Source organism: Myotis nattereri (assembly GCF_964212035.1).
Source record: "Myotis nattereri genome assembly, chromosome: 5".
Lineage (NCBI taxonomy): Eukaryota > Metazoa > Chordata > Mammalia > Chiroptera > Vespertilionidae > Myotis > Myotis nattereri.
This window is the reverse complement of record NC_138080.1, coordinates 658310-678437: the sequence shown is the minus strand read 5'-3', so window position 1 is coordinate 678437 and position 20128 is coordinate 658310. Positions and strand designations below refer to the sequence as shown.

The 20128-nt window shown below is 62.5% G+C and overlaps 1 protein-coding gene across 1 annotated transcript in view; it reads right to left on the bottom strand.

The window, feature by feature from the left end:
* Window positions 1–20128, bottom strand: part of ALPK1 (alpha kinase 1) — a gene marked incomplete at its 5' end in the record, with an annotated part of 42118 nt that overhangs the window by 10295 nt on the left and 11695 nt on the right. The window contains 6 exons of the mRNA XM_081093021.1: window positions 1151–1255; window positions 2843–2938; window positions 3458–3534; window positions 3763–3849; window positions 5440–5499; window positions 14314–14512. Coding sequence (XP_080949147.1) covers window positions 1151–1255; window positions 2843–2938; window positions 3458–3534; window positions 3763–3849; window positions 5440–5499; window positions 14314–14512 — 624 coding nt within the window. The remainder of the gene's footprint in view (window positions 1–1150; window positions 1256–2842; window positions 2939–3457; window positions 3535–3762; window positions 3850–5439; window positions 5500–14313; window positions 14513–20128) is intronic.

Below are 20128 nucleotides of genomic sequence, written 5' to 3'. Positions count from 1 at the left end.
TGTCGGCACCCAGATTGGAGGGGGTGCAGGCTGGGCTGAGGGGGTGGATTTCGTGCACCGGACCTCTAGTATTTATATAAAAAAGGAACCTGAGGCCTTTCTGGTGAGGGGGAGGAGGGCCGGAGGTCTGAGTGGCCGCTAAGAGCTGCCCACGACCCACGCCTCCCGTAGCCTCAGACTCTTTGATTAAAGGTGTGACTTACATTTGTTGTTGCTGTTAATTTCAGCAAAGAGTCCTTACGTCGGACATGAAAGTTTCTCTATGCAAATAAGGCTTCTGTGCTTAAACATTATTCTTTCAATAATAATCCACACGATAGGCGAGTGGCTTCCACACCCTTCGGTGCCCTTCAGCCCCCTGGGTATTTCAAGAATCAGGGTTCGGGGAATCCCAGCAACTGGCACATACAGTGGGGCCTTGACTTACGAGTGTCCCGACTAACGAGTTTTTCGAGATACGAGCCGTCTCTTGGCCGATGTTTTGCTTTGAGTTGCGAGCTAAAATTCGGGTTACGAGCCAGCTTCAGATACCCCACCGCTAGTTGGGGCAGCGAACGTCACAGTGAACGCCACATCAGCCCAGCATCACCCGTCTCACTCGTTCACTTTATGATTTGACAGACGAGTAATTTGAGTTACGAGCTCCGTCCCGGAACGAATTAAACTCGTAAGTCAAGGCCCCACTGTACAGGGTTGAGGGAGGGGCCCGGGAAGGGGTGTTTTAAAAAGGCTCCTATGGCCCGGCCAACATGCTCAATGGTTAGAGCGTCTGCCCGCACATGGAAGGGTCTCGGGGGCACGTACCTGGGTTGCAGGTTCGATCCCCAGCCCCAGTCGGGGCACATGCAGGAGGCAACCAATCCATGTGTCTCTCACATCGATGTTTCCCTCGCTCTCTCCCTTCCACTCTCTAAAAATCAATGGGAAAAATGTCCTCAGGTGAGGATTAACAATCAATCAATCAATCAATCAATCAACAGGCTGTGAGGGTCATTCCAGGTGCCGGGGACACTGCTCCGGAGCAGATGGTGTCGGGGCCTCCGGCTGGATTAAAGGAGCCCCCACCAGGATGTCACCACCCGCCCCATAAACCTCCCGCACAGCGTCCGACCGTGTTATCCGACCAGACCCGCCCCTCCCGCCTCCTCACCATGGCCGTGAGCACGAAGAGGGGCGTGTAGGGGCTGAAGGCGGCGGCCAGCTTGCAGGCTTCGGCGGCCGACAGCAGGCGGTGGGCACAGTTCTGCGTCAGGCCCTGGGAGAGAGTGGGGCCACGGGCCGTGCCCACAGTTGTTCATCCATCAGCCAAAGACAGACCGTGACACCCCGCCCCCCACTTCTCCTCCAGATTCCCGGGGATGCCCCAGCCCCCAGCAAACTGTTCAGAGCTGTGCCAGAGAGGGGCCGCCCCCCACACTCAACCTCCACACCCCCCACCCCTGGCCGCGTGAGCAGGGCTCAGGTGCCCAGCGGCTTCCTCCCCACAGGCCCCCTGGAGGGACTCGGTCCACTTCGCAGCCACATTAATGGCTGGCTTCCGAGTCATCCTCAGCCCTTTCATTTACGGTCTCGTGGCAACAGGGCTCCCCATTCGTTCTAGAAACACGTGCTGCGCGCTCTGTGCGTCAGGCTCTGTGTTAGGCACAGGGACGCGCAGGGAGCTGCCTGAGGGAGGGGATCAGACACCAGCGCAGGTAAGATGCTGGTGGCGAGGGCTGGGGGCCGGGGCGACGTCAGAGGCCCCTTCCCTGGAGGAGGGACGGAGCCCTGCCCTGTTTGTCCGACAGCAAGAGCGGCAGCTACGATTCTGACTCCGGTCGCTGCCAACAGCCGTGTCCTCAGGCGGCAGAGCGCTGAGCGCAGTGACTGCCGCCACTCGGGACTTAACGGAATTGGCAACATCGGGGAACGCATCCAAGTCTCACTTTCCGCCCGGCCGGCGGGGCTCAGTGGCTGAGCGTTGACCTATGAACCAGGTCAGGGTTCGATTCCTGGTCAGGGCACAGGCCGGGGTTCTGGGCTGGATCCCCCACGTGGGGCGTGAGCCTGTGGACTGAAAGGTCCCAGGTTGGATTCCGGTCCAGGGCACAGGCCCGGGTTGCAGGCTCGATCCCCAGTGTGGGGCGTGCAGGAGGCAGCCGATCCATGACTCGCTCTCATCATTGATGTTTCTCTCTCTCTCCCTCTCCCTTCCTCTCTGAAATCAACAAAAACCTATTTTTAAAAATCTGCATTCCCATGCAGGGCAGGGAGCAGGTCTCTGTCCCTGAGGGACCCTGCTCAGCCGGAGACCCGGCTCTGCCTCCTGGCGGCGGCCCATGCACTTGCCTCGCGGCCTCTCTGGGCCTCGGCCGCTCCTCTCTAACGGGGGTGGGGGAGGGGGGGCGGGTGCGTTCTGCTCGGAGGATCTCCCGGGGTCACAGGCAGACACGGCCTTCCTGAGCTGTGACCGCGTGTAACTGTTCGGGATCGTCCTTGCTGAGGGCAGGGGCTCCACGTTTGGATGATGATGATGAAAGTTTTAAAGTTCCTGCCCCTTGAGGCGGCCCAGGTGTGGACGCTGGGTTTGGTGAAAATTTGAAAGTGGGCGTACGGGGTTCCAAGCGTTGGTCACTGTGGGGAGGTCACGGGTTCCCTCGCCCGTCGCTGTCCGAGTACAGACAGCGTGCCAGGGCTGGGACGATAGAGCGCCAGGTGGCGCGGGAACTGGGAGCCCGATGTCCCGCCAGGGGGAGGCGCTGTCCCCCCAACCCCCAGTTCCCAGGCGGAGCACAGGGCAGACCGTCTACAGGGGCGGCCGCTTGGCACCGGGATTGGCAAGTGAGAGTCAAGCGACAGTTACCAAGGTCACGTGGGGGTTGTTTTTGAACTTCTCGTAGTCGTGCTCGCTCATGGACACGAAGACGTCGGCCAGTATCCCCAGCGAGGTGGAGATGCCCTGGGAGGAAGCAGAATCCCGTCAGCGCAGCTCACGGCCCGCCGGGCCCTCCAGCCCTCGGCCCGAACCATCGCTTATTGTTACTGTCATCGTGACCCTAGAAACGCTTCTGAATTGGATGCCAGAGGGACTGGCGGCTGAGCCCTGGCCCCCTGAGGACAGGACCCAGCGGGAGCACACGGCTGGCTGGCGGGGCTCGGCTGGGTGTCCGGCAAGCGTGTCCGTACTGAGGCCTGGCCCGGGGACAAGGCCCGTGTCTGCCGCAGCTGTGGGCTTGCGGGTACGAGCCCAAGGGGAACGAGCCGGAGTCACACACACGAGGCCTCGGGCAGGGACCCAGCCCTGCTCTCGCTTCCCGCGTGACGACGCCATGGAAACAGCGGACCCGTCTCTGCCCTGGTGCCCTGAGCCCACGCGGGGTGACGCCCACACGCTGGTGCCCTGAGAGGCGACACACGGAATCGTGTGCAGGAGCGAACCAGCAGGACAAACAGGACAGGAGACACGTGCACGGCCCACCTTCCTGTCCGGCTGAGGAAGTGTCAGGTACCCCACAATCGAGGCCCGGATTAGCTCCGCTGCTTCATACCACATCCCTGGAAAAGGGACACGGGCTAGGTCTGTGCCCTCGAGAGAAAACGCCTTGAAACCGACAGAAAGGAGCTTCCTCAGCTCCAGATGGACAGGGGTCAGGTGGACAGGGGTGGACAGGGGCTGGGTGGACATGAGACCCTGTACGTTGTGCAGGCGGGGGCATGGGGCGTGGGATGGGGCGGGGCATGGGGCGGTGCGTGGGGCGGGTAGAGGGGAGGAGGGGGGCGCACCCAGCTTCTGCAGGATCTGCCCTCGGATCTGCACGCAGACGGACTGCACCAGGACCCGGTCGCTCTCGTGTCTGTAGAGCCAGGAGCCTGCGGTAAAGGAGGCCTCGAATCAGGACAGGGACGCGTGAAACCCCACTGCCCATGGCGGCCCCGGAGCCCTCGGGACACAGATGGAGAGGCCCCTCGTCTGCACGTGGAGGGAGGCCCAGGAACGGCTCCTCCCTTGCCACCTCCCCCTCCGTCCCCGCTGAGAGGGCATGTTCTGTGCGGGACCCACTTCCCTGGCTCCGAGGGGACCGGCTGCTTCCCCTGCCCGGCCTCAGCGCAGTCCTGTTGCTGCAGGGCCGCGGGGAGTTCGCACAGCGACGCCCGTGGCCGTGGGCTGTCCTGAGCGAGGCGGGCGGGTCCCGTCCACCCAGACACGCACCGGAGGCTGGGAAGGGCCAGGACCCCCCCGTGAGCCTGTCTGGGAGCACGGCAGGGCCAGGCTGCCACGGGGCTGGAGCGGGGCAGTGCGAGTGGCGGTGGTTTCTCCCGTGAGGAGGGTGAGGCTGGGGAGAGGCCCCGCACGCTGAGCGTCACGGATGAGCAAAGTGCGGGGGGGAGGGGGGCAGGGAGGCAGGTGTGGACGCCCCCCGCTCAGACCCACTGGGACACCCTCCTCACTAGTCTGTCATGTCAGCTCTGTGTTCACCCAGCTTCTAATCCCCGTGTGTGTGACTGTGTGTGCATGCGTGCGTGGGGGTATGTGTGCATGTATACACGTGTGTCTCTCTGCGTGCACAGGCATATGTGCATGTGTGGGCATGTGTACACACATGTGCACACACACGCACATCTCTGCACATACGGGCATGCGTGGACATGTGTGCATGTATACACATGTGTCTCTCTGTGTGCAGGTGCACACACGTGTCTCTCTGTGTGCAGGCATGTGTGCACATGTGTCTCTGTGTGTGGGCACGTGCACATGCATGTCTGTGCAGGCACATGTGCGCATGCACACACGTGTCTCTGTGTGGGCGCATGTACACGTGTCTGTGCAGGTGTGTGTGTGGGCCCTGTGTGTGTGTACACGTGTCTCTGTGCGTGCAGTGAGCAGATGAGAAACGTGCATGCTGCATGCTGGTGAGGGTGGCCACGCTGAGGGGTGTGGGGTCCGTATTTGTACTTCAAACTGCCTCTCGCTGGGAACGCCCGCCAGTTCGAAGGCCCTGGGCTCCTGGCCGAGCAGACTGAGCGTAAACTGCTGCGAATTGTCGTCGACTCGCCGGACACTTGCTGGCCGGATTCAGACCAGCATCCGGAGGCTCAGCGACTTGTGTCCCAGCCCCTGGGACTTACTTGCTTTCATGTGGGATTCAGTATCCGCCTGGCCCGGCGCTCAGTTGGTTGGAGTGTCATCCCGTACCCCCGAAAGGTTGTGGGTTCGATTCTGGTCAGGAGACATGCCCGGGTTGTGGGTTCGATCCCCAGTCTGGGCGCGTGCAGGAGGCAACCTGATCGATGCTTCTCTCTCATGTCGATGTTTTTTTCTCTCCCTTCCTCTCTCCCTACCATCAATTTAAAACACTTATCCTCGGGTCAGGATTAAGCGCATACATGAAAAAATCCCGGGTCATTCAGCCGGGGCCTGGAGGCCTGAGGGCGGAGGCGCGGGGAGCTGGGCGCCCTCACCTGTTGCTCCCTTGTTGCTGATCAAACTGCTCAGGATGACCTCGGCTTTTAACAGTTTCCCTGAAAAGAAGCACACGGACGCCACGCGGTCAGCTCTGCGCACACGCTTTGCACACAGTCCACCCTGACACGCCACGGCAGGGCCACGGCCGCGGGGAAGCGCTCCGTGCCCACGTCCGACACCAACACCGTCAGCGCCTGCGAGAGGGGAAGGACGGCCGGTTCTCAGGAGTCGGGGGGGGGGGGCGGCTCCTGTCTGACGTGCGGTCAGGGTCGCTCATGAGGACACAGCACGGATCCCACCTCCGCGTGAGGACGGGACAGCTGGCGGGCGCGCAGGGCTGCCGCAGGACCCGCTCCAGGAAGGGCTCTTGGGGGTGGGAGGTTCTTTCTAAACTTCTCGCCGTGTCGGTTCCCGCCACGTGGGAGGGGCCCCACCTGCAGCGGCTGTTTCTCCGTAAGCGGAAACGCGATCACTGACTGTCCCATCCGCCCCCCTCCACGCCCTCTGTGACCGGCCCCTGGGACGCCTCGAAGGGATTTTGCTCCGTCTGCCTCGGGCACCGTGGCCTCCTGACGGACCCTCGAACCTGCCCGGCCAGTCTGCCCTGCAGTCTGTGTGTTTGCATCCTTCTGGTCTGGAATCTGTTTGTCCTGAACCTCTGTAAGGCTCCGGCTGCCCTCCTCAGCCCCGGCTCGGGTGTGACTGTCGCTAAGGCCCCCCGGCCTTGGTTCCACCGCACAAGGTGCCCACCTGGCGCTACGCTCTGTCCCCGAAGCAGGTCACACACGCCGTTCTGCGGGGGGACCTGCCAGCCCCTCACCACGGGCTGGGCCTCGCGTGTCCTCCCTCCTCCTCCAGCTAAACTGTCCCCGGGACCTGCTGGGACCCAACCAGTACCTTCATGCTCGCTCCCCGCGCTGCCCTGTGCTTTAAGCAGACTATTTAAAAATATATATTTTTATTGATTTCAGAGACTAAGCGAGAGGAAACATCAATGACAAGAGGGAATCATGGACCGGCTGCCTCCTGCACGCCCCACACTGGGGATCGAGCCCACAGCCGGGGCCTGTGCCCTGACCGGGCGTTGAAGCGTGACCTCCTGGCTCCTAGGGCGACGCTCAGCCAGTGAGCAGCGCTGGCCGGGCTGAGCAGACGACTTTTAGGCCGCGTGTTTCTCGGGTGTATTTCTGTCCTTTCCGGGTTTGGGGCGCCTGCTTCCTGACTGTGTCCGTGCTGTGCCCTCGCGTGCTGCTTGTGGACTGTGACCTCAGGCGCCCTGGCGGGCGGTCCCCCGGGGCCCGGTGCGCACTTCTCTGGAGCCCAGGTTTGCACGCGCCCTGCCGGGCCCTGGACACTCCACCCTGAGCTGTTTGGTGGGGATTCCCGTGGAGCGGGCACACTCAGGCTCCACACGCACGTTCGGCACAGACGCGGGGCTTTGCTTCTTTTGGGGGATTTTTTTGGCTCCCACCCAAGGCGGGGGCTGTGCAGACCTCAGAGGGTCCAGCTTGCAGGTGTCTCACACCCACGGCTCTGTCTGCCCCCCACAGAGCGGGGCTGGCCCTTCCTGGGACCGGATCATGTGTTTCTGCGTCTGCTGCTCTGACTGAACCTGCCGAGTCTCGGGCACTTGGACATCAAAGTCACTGTATCTGTGACGGGGGAAGGTCCATGTGTGTCAGCTTCCGTGCAGAGGGAGCTGGCGGGAGCTTTCACTGGGGGGAGAGGCGTGACTGAGTTTCCGGGAACTGGGCGGGTCAGGGTGGCGCCTCTGGCCCGACGCCCACACACTGACCGCTGGCCTCTGGGGGTGCTTCAGGTGGACGCCAGGAAGGCGGGTCCCGGGGACAACAGGAGGACTCGCCATCCCCTCTCAACGCACTGAGCCCTGTGGCCGTGACAATGCATGACTCCCCCCTGCACGGGGTCCGAGGCCGAGGGCGGAGCCTGCAGCCGGGACAGCGCCTCCCGGTCCCTCCAGGACGAGGCAGCCCAGGCCGGTGGCGGCTCCAGAGACGTTCGGGGCAGACGTTTGCACATGAGCACCCAACGCTGGCTGTGGTGTCTCCCTGGGCCCCTCTGAGTGTCCTTCAGGCAAAACAGCCCCACCTGTTGGGGCGTAAGATGGGACTCTCACCCCGGACACGGCCTGTGGGCCCTGCTCCGGGACCCCACGCTGGCATCACCAGACAGTTCCCCATGGAGCACAGCTCCTCAGAGACAGGACAGCAATAGCAGAACCAAACAACAAACAAAAGCAAAAGTTATCTCGGTCGGCGTGGCTCAGTGGTGAGTGTCGACCTATGAACTAGGAGGTCACGGTTCGATTCCCAGTCAGGGGGTCAGGACACAGGCCTGGGTTGTGGGCTCCATCCCCAGTGGGGGGCGTGCAGGATGCAGCCAATCCATGATTCTCTCTCATCATTGGTGTTTCTCTCTCTCTCTCCCTCTCGCTTCCTCTCTGAAATCAATAAAAATACATATTTTTTAAAAAGGCAAAAAGTTAGGCGGCGTAAAGCAAAGCTGTCAACGCATCTACTCCCCACTGGAACTCACCCCCACGGAACCCCACCCCACGGGACCCCACCCCACGGAACCCCACCCCACGGGACCCCACCCCACGGGACCCCACACCCACGGGACCCCACACCATGGAACCCCACCCCACGGAACCACACCCCACGGAACCCCACCCCACGGGAGCCCACCCCACCCCACGGAACCCCACCCCCATCCCCACCCCATGGAACCCCACCCCACGGAACCCCACCCACGGGACCCCACCCCACGGAACCCCACCCCACGGGACCCCACCCCACGGAACCCCACCCCATGAGACCCCACCCCATGGGACCCCACCCCACGGGACCCCATCCCACGGAACCCCACCCCACAGAACCCCACCCCCATCCCCACCCCAAGGGATCTCACCCCACGGAACCCCACCCCTATCGCCACCCCCATCCCCACTGCCCACAGCAGCGCCATGCACCCCACACGAAGGTGCCACACCAGCTGTGTCCCCACAGGGCTCTCCCCACGCGGCACGGCCACCTGCTGCCATCGCAGGGACCTTGGTCCTCGGGGTCCCTCAGACCCACAGGCTATAAAATGCGCCAGAGCAGGACACGGAAAGGAAGGGACTCTCCCCAAGGTCAGTGCTGTCCCACAGCCCCTCTCGCGAGTAAATAAGGGGCAGGGGCACACGGAAGCCAGCTGTGCACGGGGACGGAGGGCCCGGAAGCTCGGCCCTCGCTGCGGCAGCGTCCCCGGGGCTGTGGTGAGTGCAGCTCCTTGTCTAAGACACCAAGGTGCAGGCATCAACCTCCCAGAGACCAGGGTTATCCAGACAAGACCTCAGCCACAGCCACAGCCACAGCCACAGCCTCAGCCTCAGCCACAGCCACAGCCACAGCCTCAGCCACAGCCACAGCCACAGCCTCAGCCACAGCCACAGCCACAGCCACAGCCTCAGCCACAGCCACAGCCACAGCCTCAGCCTCAGCCTCAGCCACAGCCACAGCCACAGCCACAGCCTCAGCCTCAGCCTCAGCCTCAGCCACAGCCTCAGCCACAGCCTCAGCCACAGCCACAGCCACAGCCTCAGTCACAGCCACAGCCTCAGCCTCAGCCTCAGCCTCAGCCACAGCCACAGCCACAGCCTCAGCCTCAGCCACAGCCACAGCCTCAGTCACAGCCTCAGCCACAGCCACAGCCTCAGCCACAGCCACAGCCTCAGCCTCAGCCACAGCCTCAGCCACAGCCTCAGCCACAGCCACAGCCACAGCCTCAGCCTCAGCCACAGCCACAGCCACAGCCTCAGCCTCAGCCACAGCCTCAGCCACAGCCTCAGCCACAGCCTCAGCCACAGCCTCAGCCTCAGCCACAGCCTCAGCCACAGCCTCAGCCTCAGCCTCAGCCACAGCCACAGCCACAGCCACAGCCTCAGCCTCAGCCTCAGCCTCAGCCACAGCCACAGCCACAGCCTCAGCCTCAGCCACAGCCACAGCCTCAGTCACAGCCTCAGCCACAGCCACAGCCTCAGCCACAGCCACAGCCTCAGCCTCAGCCACAGCCTCAGCCACAGCCTCAGCCACAGCCACAGCCACAGCCTCAGCCTCAGCCACAGCCACAGCCACAGCCTCAGCCTCAGCCACAGCCTCAGCCACAGCCTCAGCCACAGCCTCAGCCACAGCCTCAGCCTCAGCCACAGCCTCAGCCACAGCCTCAGCCTCAGCCTCAGCCACAGCCACAGCCTCAGCCTCAGCCTCAGCCTCAGCCACAGCCACAGCCACAGCCTCAGCCTCAGCCACAGCCTCAGCCACAGCCTCAGCCACAGCCTCAGCCTCAGCCTCAGCCACAGCCACAGCCACAGCCTCAGCCTCAGCCACAGCCTCAGCCACAGCCTCAGCCACAGCCTCAGCCACAGCCACAGCCTCAGCCTCAGCCTCAGCCTCAGCCACAGCCTCAGCCTCAGCCTCAGCCTCAGCCACAGCCTCAGCCACAGCCTCAGCCTCAGCCTCAGCCACAGCCACAGCCACAGCCTCAGTCACAGCCTCAGCCACAGCCACAGCCACAGCCTCAGCCTCAGCCTCAGCCTCAGCCTCAGCCACAGCCTCAGCCACAGCCTCAGCCTCAGCCTCAGCCACAGCCACAGCCACAGCCTCAGCCACAGCCTCAGCCACAGCCACAGCCTCATCCACAGCCACAGCCTCAGCCACAGCCACAGCCACAGCCTCAGCCACAGCCACAGCCTCAGCCTCAGCCTCAGCCTCAGCCACAGCCTCAGCCTCGGCCACAGCCTCAGCCACAGCCACAGCCACAGCCTCAGCCACAGCCTCAGCCTCGGCCACAGCCTCAGCCACAGCCACAGCCACAGCCTCAGCCTCAGCCACAGCCACAGCCTCAGTCACAGCCACAGCCTCAGCCTCAGCCACAGCCTCAGCCACAGCCACAGCCACAGCCTCAGCCTCAGCCACAGCCACAGCCTCAGTCACAGCCACAGCCACAGCCTCAGCCTCAGCCTCAGCCTCAGCCTCAGCCACAGCCTCAGCCACAGCCTCAGCCACAGCCACAGCCTCAGCCTCAGCCTCAGCCTCAGCCACAGCCTCAGCCACAGCCACAGCCACAGCCTCAGCCTCAGCCACAGCCTCAGCCACAGCCACAGCCACAGCCTCAGCCTCAGCCACAGCCACAGCCTCAGTCACAGCCTCAGCCACAGCCACAGCCTCAGCCACAGCCACAGCCTCAGCCTCAGCCACAGCCTCAGCCACAGCCTCAGCCACAGCCACAGCCACAGCCTCAGCCTCAGCCACAGCCACAGCCACAGCCTCAGCCTCAGCCACAGCCTCAGCCACAGCCTCAGCCACAGCCTCAGCCACAGCCTCAGCCTCAGCCACAGCCTCAGCCACAGCCTCAGCCTCAGCCTCAGCCACAGCCACAGCCACAGCCACAGCCTCAGCCTCAGCCTCAGCCTCAGCCACAGCCACAGCCACAGCCTCAGCCTCAGCCACAGCCACAGCCTCAGTCACAGCCTCAGCCACAGCCACAGCCTCAGCCACAGCCACAGCCTCAGCCTCAGCCACAGCCTCAGCCACAGCCTCAGCCACAGCCACAGCCACATCCTCAGCCTCAGCCACAGCCACAGCCACAGCCTCAGCCTCAGCCACAGCCTCAGCCACAGCCTCAGCCACAGCCTCAGCCACAGCCTCAGCCTCAGCCACAGCCTCAGCCACAGCCTCAGCCTCAGCCTCAGCCACAGCCACAGCCTCAGCCTCAGCCTCAGCCTCAGCCACAGCCACAGCCACAGCCTCAGCCTCAGCCACAGCCTCAGCCACAGCCTCAGCCACAGCCTCAGCCACAGCCTCAGCCTCAGCCTCAGCCACAGCCACAGCCACAGCCTCAGCCTCAGCCACAGCCTCAGCCACAGCCTCAGCCACAGCCTCAGCCACAGCCACAGCCTCAGCCTCAGCCTCAGCCTCAGCCACAGCCTCAGCCTCAGCCTCAGCCTCAGCCACAGCCTCAGCCACAGCCTCAGCCTCAGCCTCAGCCACAGCCACAGCCACAGCCTCAGTCACAGCCTCAGCCACAGCCACAGCCACAGCCTCAGCCTCAGCCTCAGCCTCAGCCTCAGCCACAGCCTCAGCCACAGCCTCAGCCTCAGCCTCAGCCACAGCCACAGCCACAGCCTCAGCCACAGCCTCAGCCACAGCCACAGCCTCATCCACAGCCACAGCCTCAGCCACAGCCACAGCCACAGCCTCAGCCACAGCCACAGCCTCAGCCTCAGCCTCAGCCTCAGCCTCAGCCACAGCCACAGCCACAGCCACAGCCTCAGCCTCAGCCTCAGCCTCAGCCTCAGCCACAGCCACAGCCACAGCCTCAGCCACAGCCACAGCCACAGCCACAGCCTCAGCCACAGCCACAGCCACAGCCTCAGCCTCAGCCACAGCCACAGCCACAGCCTCATCCACAGCCTCAGCCTCAGCCACAGCCACAGCCTCAGCCTCAGCCACAGCCACAGCCACAGCCACAGCCACAGCCTCAGCCTCAGCCTCAGCCACAGCCTCAGCCTCAGTCACAGCCACAGCCTCAGCCTCAGCCTCAGCCTCAGCCTCAGCCACAGCCTCAGCCTCAGCCTCAGTCACAGCCACAGCCTCAGCCTCAGCCTCAGCCTCAGCCTCAGCCTCAGTCACAGCCACAGCCTCAGCCTCAGCCTCAGCCTCAGCCTCAGCCTCAGCCACAGCCTCAGCCACAGCCACAGCCTCAGCCTCAGCCACAGCCACAGCCTCAGCCACAGCCTCAGCCTCAGCCTCAGCCACAGCCTCAGCCACAGCCTCAGCCTCAGCCTCAGCCACAGCCACAGCCTCAGCCACAGCCACAGCCACAGCCACAGCCTCATCCACAGCCTCAGCCTCAGCCTCAGCCACAGCCACAGCCTCAGCCACAGCCACAGCCACAGCCACAGCCTCATCCACAGCCACAGCCTCAGTCACAGCCTCAGCCACAGCCACAGCCACAGCCTCAGCCACAGCCACAGCCACAGCCTCAGTCACAGCCTCAGCCACAGCCACAGCCTCAGCCTCAGCCTCAGCCTCAGCCACAGCCTCAGCCTCGGCCACAGCCTCAGCCACAGCCTCAGCCACAGCCACAGCCACAGCCTCAGCCTCAGCCACAGCCTCAGCCACAGCCACAGCCACAGCCTCAGCCTCAGCCACAGCCACAGCCTCAGTCACAGCCACAGCCACAGCCTCAGCCTCAGCCTCAGCCTCAGCCTCAGCCACAGCCTCAGCCACAGCCTCAGCCACAGCCACAGCCTCAGCCTCAGCCACAGCCTCAGCCACAGCCTCAGCCTCAGCCACAGCCACAGCCACAGCCACAGCCTCAGTCACAGCCACAGCCACAGCCACAGCCTCAGCCTCAGCCTCAGCCTCAGCCTCAGCCACAGCCTCAGCCACAGCCACAGCCACAGCCACAGCCTCAGCCACAGCCTCAGCCACAGCCTCAGCCTCAGCCTCAGCCTCAGCCTCAGCCACAGCCTCAGCCACAGCCACAGCCACAGCCACAGCCTCAGCCACAGCCTCAGCCTCAGCCTCAGCCTCAGCCTCAGCCACAGCCTCAGCCACAGCCACAGCCTCAGCCTCAGCCTCAGCCACAGCCTCAGCCACAGCCTCAGCCTCAGCCTCAGCCTCAGCCACAGCCAGCCTTGTCTCTGGGGGGGCAGCTCCCATGGTCCTCGATTCTTTCACTCATTGACACGAGAGTGGCGGCCGCATGTTTCTAATCCTCACGTCGTCGGGAATTAAAGACGGACTGAGCCTGTGGAGGGGACCCACTGCACACACCGGCCAGCCCCTCTGCCCTGCCCCCCGTTACCCCGAAGTCACAGACGAGCCTCCCTCTCTATTCCACTCACAAGGACAGGAGGGGAACAGGCGCTTTAAGCAAATTGGGGGGCAGTGCCCATGTCCCGTGTCCCGTGTCCTGTGTCCCGTGTCCCATGTCCCATGTCCCGTGTCCCGTGTCCTGTGTCCCGTGTCCTGTGTCCCATGTCCCATGTCCTGTGCCCCATGTCCCATGTCCTGTGTCCCGTGTCCTGTGTCCCATGTCCCATGTCCTGTGTCCCATGTCCCATGTCCTGTGTCCCATGTCCTGTGTCCCATGTCCCATGTACCATGTCCCATGTCCTGTGTCCCATGTACCATGTCCTGTGTCCTGTGCCCCATGTCCCATGTCCCGTGTCCTGTGTCCCATGTCCTGTGTCCCATGTCCCATGTCCCGTGTCCCGTGTCCTGTGCCCCATGTCCCATGTCCCGTGTCCTGTGTCCCATGTCCCATGTCCCGTGTCCCGTGTCCCGTGTCCCATGTCCTGTGTCCCATGTCCCATGTCCTGTGTCCCATGTCCCGTGTCCCGTGTCCCATGTCCCGTGTCCCGTGTCCCATGTCCCGTGTCCTGTGTCCCGTGTCCCATGTCCTGTGTCCCATGTCCTGTGTCCTGTGTCCCATGTCCCGTGTCCCATGTCCCGTGTGCGTGACGGGAGCCTTGGTTACTCCGTATGCTTGTCGGGGGCCCTCCAGCAAGGAGTTGGGCCCAGGGAGGCAGAATTCTAACCTGCTGCTCACAGGCTCCTCTCAAAGTGCAGCGATGCAGCCCTCTGTCCGAGAGCAGCGGACGGCTTTGTGAGGAGACAAAAGCTCCAACTAGCATTTCCCACCCTTGTACGATTTTCTCCGAGCTCTGGCCCTGCAAGCCGGTCTTTGTGCCGGGGGAGGGGTGGGGTGGGGAGGAGTGGGGGGCAGGCGGGAGGGGCGGCAGGGCGGCCCCATCCTCAGGGTCAGGTCGGCCAGGACGGGCGGGCAGGTGCGCCTACCTGCGTTGAGCGCCACGCGGGCCTGGCGGATGACCAGCTGCGGGGCCAGGGGTGTGCTGGGCCACCGCCGGTGCAGCGCCTTGGCGACCCGCAGGAGCGGGCGGGACGCGTCGAGCCCGTAGAGGAGCCGGTCGCTCAGGAACAGGACGGCTGCCGCCGTGGCACCGTCCCCGTCGAGGATGGCGGCCTTCAAGGACACCTGGAGGTCATGCAGGGACACAGTGAGCCCGAGAGACGTGGCCCCTGCCCCAGAGAAGAAGGCGGCCGGGAACAAGCCTGGTCTTTGGGGTGTTTTTTTATCAAACAGGAGCATTGCACCTGGCTGGTGAGGCTCAGTGGATAGAGCGTCGGCCCGGGGACTGAAGGGTCCCGGGTTCAATTCCAGTCAAGGGCATGTACCGGGTTTGCAGGCTCAATCCCTCACCCCGGTTGTCGGGGCGTGTGTGGGAGGCAACCAACAGATGTGTCCTCTCACATGCATGTTCTCTCTCTGTCTCTCACCCTCCCTTCTGTTTCCTCTAAAAATCAATGGGAAAACATCCTTGGGGTGAGGAGTAACAAAAGGAAGGAAGGGAGGAAGGAAGGAAGGAAAGAGGAGAGAGAGAGAGAGAGAGAGAGAGAGAGAGAGAGAGAGAGAGAGAGAGAGACTGTATTAGGCAACTGGGCCGAAAGAAAAAACATAAGGCAAAGTCCAGTCCAGCTGCGGGAATGACAAACTCCTTCCCTCCCTTTCCCCACGCATTCCTGAATTACACACGTGATCAGGCGTGTTCCCTCACACCACAGGTGAACATGGAACACACCCTGTTTCCCACCCCTCCTCTCCGCCATGTCACTCCTTTCTGCCCGGGCCTGGCCCAGGGGCGGCTGACCGTCCGGCGGGCACGTGGGGGAAGGACCTGGCGGCCCTCTCTCTCGGGAAGGAGCCGGCCGAGGCAGCGGGACTCCTGTGCACACCCGTCTCCCCTGGAGAGCCGCCCACCTGGGCTGTTCGCTTGGCCCCGCCCTTCCTGTGCCGGGTTGGGGAGCCCACACACTCCCGGGGCTCACGGGGCAGACCCCTGTGCTGCGCACAAAGTTTTCTCTTCCAGCTCGGCCTTGACCTGAACTAGAGGTCAACGCGGTCTCGTCTGCCCACGCCTTTTGCTGAGGAAGCTCTTTCCGCCTCCGGGGCCCAGGAGGGGGAGGAGGTGTCACTTGTCCGATCCTCCAAGCACCCCGCCATTCCCACTGCCCGAGAGACCGTGGCTCTTTTGAAGCAGCCGTGATGTTGCTACTTGAACTTGATCCTGACCTCCCCAACCTTAACCCACCTCCCTGACCTTGATCCCCACCTCCCCGACCTTAACACCACCTTCCTGACCTTGACCCACCTCCCTGACCTTGACCCCACCTCCCTGACCTTAACCCACCTCCCTGACCTTGATCCCCACCTCCCCGACCTTAACACCACCTCTCTGACCTTGACCCACCTCCCTGACCTTGACCCCACCTCCCTGACCTTAACACCACCTCCCTGACCTTGACCCACCTCCCTGACCTTGACCCACCTCCCTGACCTTAACACCACCTTCCTGACCTTGAGCTACCCCCCTGACCTTGGCCCCATCTCCCCACCCACAGGCAGCTCACGTCTATGCTACAAGGACCCGCCTGATGCCGGCTCCATGGCTCTCTGGCCTGGCTTGAAAACAATAACTCTATTAGTCGGAGCGAAGAAACAGGGAGAATTTGCCAGCGACAGGATGGAGAGGAGCAGAAAGGAGGGTGCAGCTGACACAGATTCATGGGCAACACCAGACCGAAGAGCCAGGAACGCAAACCCGCCTTCCCGTCAGCGCGGCCCCTCGAGCTGCGTGCGCGTCTTCATAGGAAAACGCACCCCAGTCTCTGCGTTTGCTGGAGCCTCTGTTCCTCCCACTGACACCCCCTGACCACCTCGGGGCCGGCAGACTTAGCCTGGGGCGTGTCAAGCCACCCGTCCGAAGAACCCAGGGTTTAAATGTCAACAGCTCATCACAGACTGTGAGTTCACAGATGGCAAACAGCCCTGGCTCGGTTGGTTGGCGCGTGGGCCCCAGATGCCCAAAGGCTGAGGGTTCGATTCCCAGTCAGGGCACATGCCTAGGCTGCAGGTTCAGTCCCGGTTTGGGCTCGTGCAGGAGGCAGCGGTGGATGTTTCTCTCTCACATCCACGTTACTCTTTCCCTCCCCCTCTCTCTCCCTCTCTCTCTGAATCAGCGGTTCCCAACCTTCTGGCCCTTTAAATACAGCTCCTCCTGTTGTGACCCAGCCATAAAATTATTTTCGTTGCTACTTCATCACTGTCATGTTGCTACTGTTATGAATCATCATGTAAATATCTGATATGCAGGATGGTCTTAGGCGACCCCTGTGAAAGGGTCGTTCAACCGCCAAAGGGGTCGCGACCCCCAGGTTGAGAACCACTGCTCTAAATCAACAAGCAGATCCTTGGGTGAGGATTTGTTAAAAGGACGGAGAAGAAATGGACGGTTTTGTGTCTGTCCAGCTGTCTGGGGGGGGGGGGGGGTTAGTGGTGGGGACTTCCTCCTCGGGGAGCACAGCAGCCTCAGCCACTTTCTGCAGAACTTCCGGCTCCCACCACTATGATCTCATTTCACTTTATTGTCACTAAAAAGTCCAAGTAAAATGAGGAAACTGGGGCTGAGAGGTTCCGTGACTTTCCAAGTTACAAAGTCAAAAGGGTCAGAGTCAGGAAGGAACTCAAGTCTCTCTTTCCTCTTTTTGTTATTATTAACTAGAGGCCTGGTGCACAAAATTCGTGCACTGGGGGGGGGTGTCCCTCAGCCCAGCCTGTGCCCTCTCCAATCTGGGACCCCTCGAGGGATGTCTGACTGCCCATTTAGGCCCGATCCCACCTAAACAGGCAGTCGGACATCCCTCTCACAATCCGGGACTGCTGGCTTCCAACCGCTCACCTGCCTGCCTGCCTGATTGCCCCTAACCACTCGTCTGCCTGCCTGATCGCCCCTAACCACTCGCCTGCCTGCCTGATCTCCCCTAACCGCTCGCCTGCCTGCCTGATCGCCCCTAACCACTCTGCCTGCCTGATCGCCCCTAACCACTCGCCTGCCTGCCTGATCGCCCCTAACCACTCACCTGCCTGCCTGATCACCCCTAACCACTCACCTGCCTGCCTGATCACCCCTAACCACTCGCCTGCCTGCCTGATCACCCCTAACCGCTCGCCTGCCTGCCTGATCGCCCCTAACCACTCACCTGCCTGCCTGATCGCCCCTAACCACTCACCTGCCTGCCTGATCGCCCCTAACCACTCGCCTGCCTGCCTGATCGCCCTTAACCACTCGCCTGCCTGCCTGATCGCCCTTAACCACCTCTGCCTAGGCCCCCGCCACTGCGGCTTCATCCAGAATGACATCTGGAAGGTTGTTCAGCTGTCCAGTCTAATTAGCATATTACACTTTTAGTATTATAGATTTATTATTATTATTATCATTATTGTGGTCAAAACATAGCATTTACCCTCCTGCCCATTGTAAGTGTCCAGGTCAGTTGACACTTAAGTGTTGAATGTAGTCACATGGCTGTGGGTCTGAACCAGAACTTTTCATCCACAAATATAGAATCTAAACTGGCCCCGGCCGGTGTGGCTCAGTGGACAGAGCATCCGCCTGTGGACTGAAGGGCCCCGGGTTTGATTCTGGTCAAGGGCACATGCCAGGGTTGTGGCTCGATCCCCAGTGTGGGGCGTGCAGGAGGCAGCCGATCAGTGAGTCTCTCTCATCATGGATGTTTCTCTCTCTCTCTCTCCCTCTCCCCTCCTCTCTGAGATCAATAAATATATATTTAAGACAAACAAACCAAAAAAGACCTTTAAACTCTCTAATGGCTCCCCGGTCCCTCTCTCTCCAGCCCCTGGAAACCACCATTTTGCTTCCGTTTCTATGAGTTTGGCTTCCCCAGGTGCCTCGTAGGAGCGAAATCTCAGGGTGCTCATCGTTGTGTCGGGATTATTTCACTGAGCGAATTCCCCCAGGGCCCTGCCTGCTGCCGTCTGTGATGGGAGAACGTTCCGTGGTGGGTGGACCACACTGTGTGTCCGCTCCCCTGCGGTGATGTCAGAGCTGCCCCCACTCCTGGCTGCTGTGAGGAGGCACACGGGAGTGCAGGCAGCTCCTGGAGACGCTGCTTCCCTTCCTTGGGGTGAAAACCCAGGTTTCCTGACGTCGGGCTGGCTGCTTCAGGCTCAGGGAGACGCGGGGGACGCTCAGCACGGAACCCGGCTCCCCGCGGGGCGAGCGAATGACAGGGAGCACGAAGGAAAACAGGGAAAAAAGGCAACTCCCGCTGCCGCTGCCGTGCGTGACGAAACAGCGACGAGCAGAGACGCTCCCCTAAGTGAGTGTGTGTGTGTGGGGGGGGTCAATGGGGTAAAAGAGGAATGAAAGTCACGCAGCCGACACCTCGAAGGCTCATCCCAGGAAATGTCTGCACCTGCAGTTTTTAACACCTCGCTCCGTCCACCCCCTCAGAGGAGCGAGTCGCTGGACGGCGAGAAGAAGGGCGGAGGACCCCTTCCCCGTGGCCTGGCCCGTGGGCCCCGCTCGCCACACCCGAGACCAGGCCGCGGACTCCAGGGTTCCTCCTGGACACGCCGGGCTCCGAGCGACAACACGGCGTCTCTGCCCCGCCCCCCACTCTCCACAGATCCGAGCACAAAAGCCCGAGAGAGGGTGACCCCACGGACAAAGGCCCTTTGAGCTGCTTGGAAAGGAGCCGTGGGGGCGATGGACGGGGTCCAGGGCCCGTTCTTCCCACTTGCACTAATTAGACATTTTTCTGTCGGCCACTGAGCACCGCTGAGAGGCCAACCCGCTGGATTCGTTTCTAAAGTGTTTACAGAAGTTTGCATCTGTTTGTGTCTCCTCAGGAGGAAATAAGCACTTCAATAGCTTTGTGGGAACTGAAGGGAGCCCTCGGGGCGGCCTGCAGCTGCATAACTCAGCTCCCTCCTGGCGCCCGGCCGGCCTGCGAGGAGGAGGAGGAGGAGGAGGAGGAGGAGGAGGAGGAGGAGGAGGAGGCCGCAGGGGGCCGCCAGGCGCTGTCCAGCCCAGCCACACTGGCTTCTCTCCCTCTCTGAGCAGGACACGCAGATTCGGGGGTCCATCCCCGTGGGCTAGCAGCACTCTGAGAAATGAGCCCCACTTCCAAAGCTCCGAGGACAGGAGGTGAATTCTTCAGCCGCAAAGCCGAGTCCAGCCGCGCCCTGGACCGTCCCCGGGCAGCCGGGCCCTCTGACTGCGGCCAGAGCAACGAGAGAGGCCGAGGGTGTGGGGGACCCGGGAGAGGGCCCCACGGAACCCCTTGGTTCTGCGCAGGCAGAGGAACAGGAAGAGGGCCGCACCCTGAAAGGCGGAGGAAGAAAACAACACAAGCCCAGCTCGTTGTCTGCGGGGCAGCCTGGGAAACGTGTGCCGTCCGCACGGAACCTGGCCCTGCTCTGCCTGTGCGGCTCTGAGGCCACGGCCGACCTGCCGTCGAGGGAACGCGACAATATGGCCTTGCCCAGCACGGCGGCTGGGCTGGCGGGGCGTCAGCACGGGCAGCCGGGGGCTGCGGGTTCGATGCCCGGCCAGGCACACACCTAGATGTGGGCTGATTCCCAGTCGGGGCACCTACGGGAGGCAACTGACCTCTCTCTCTCTCTCCCTCTCTCTCTCTCTCCCCCCCCCCCGCAATAAAAACATATCCTCGGATGAGGATTAAAAAAACAAAAGGAAGTGTGCCTTTTAGATGGTGGCTCAGTAACAGA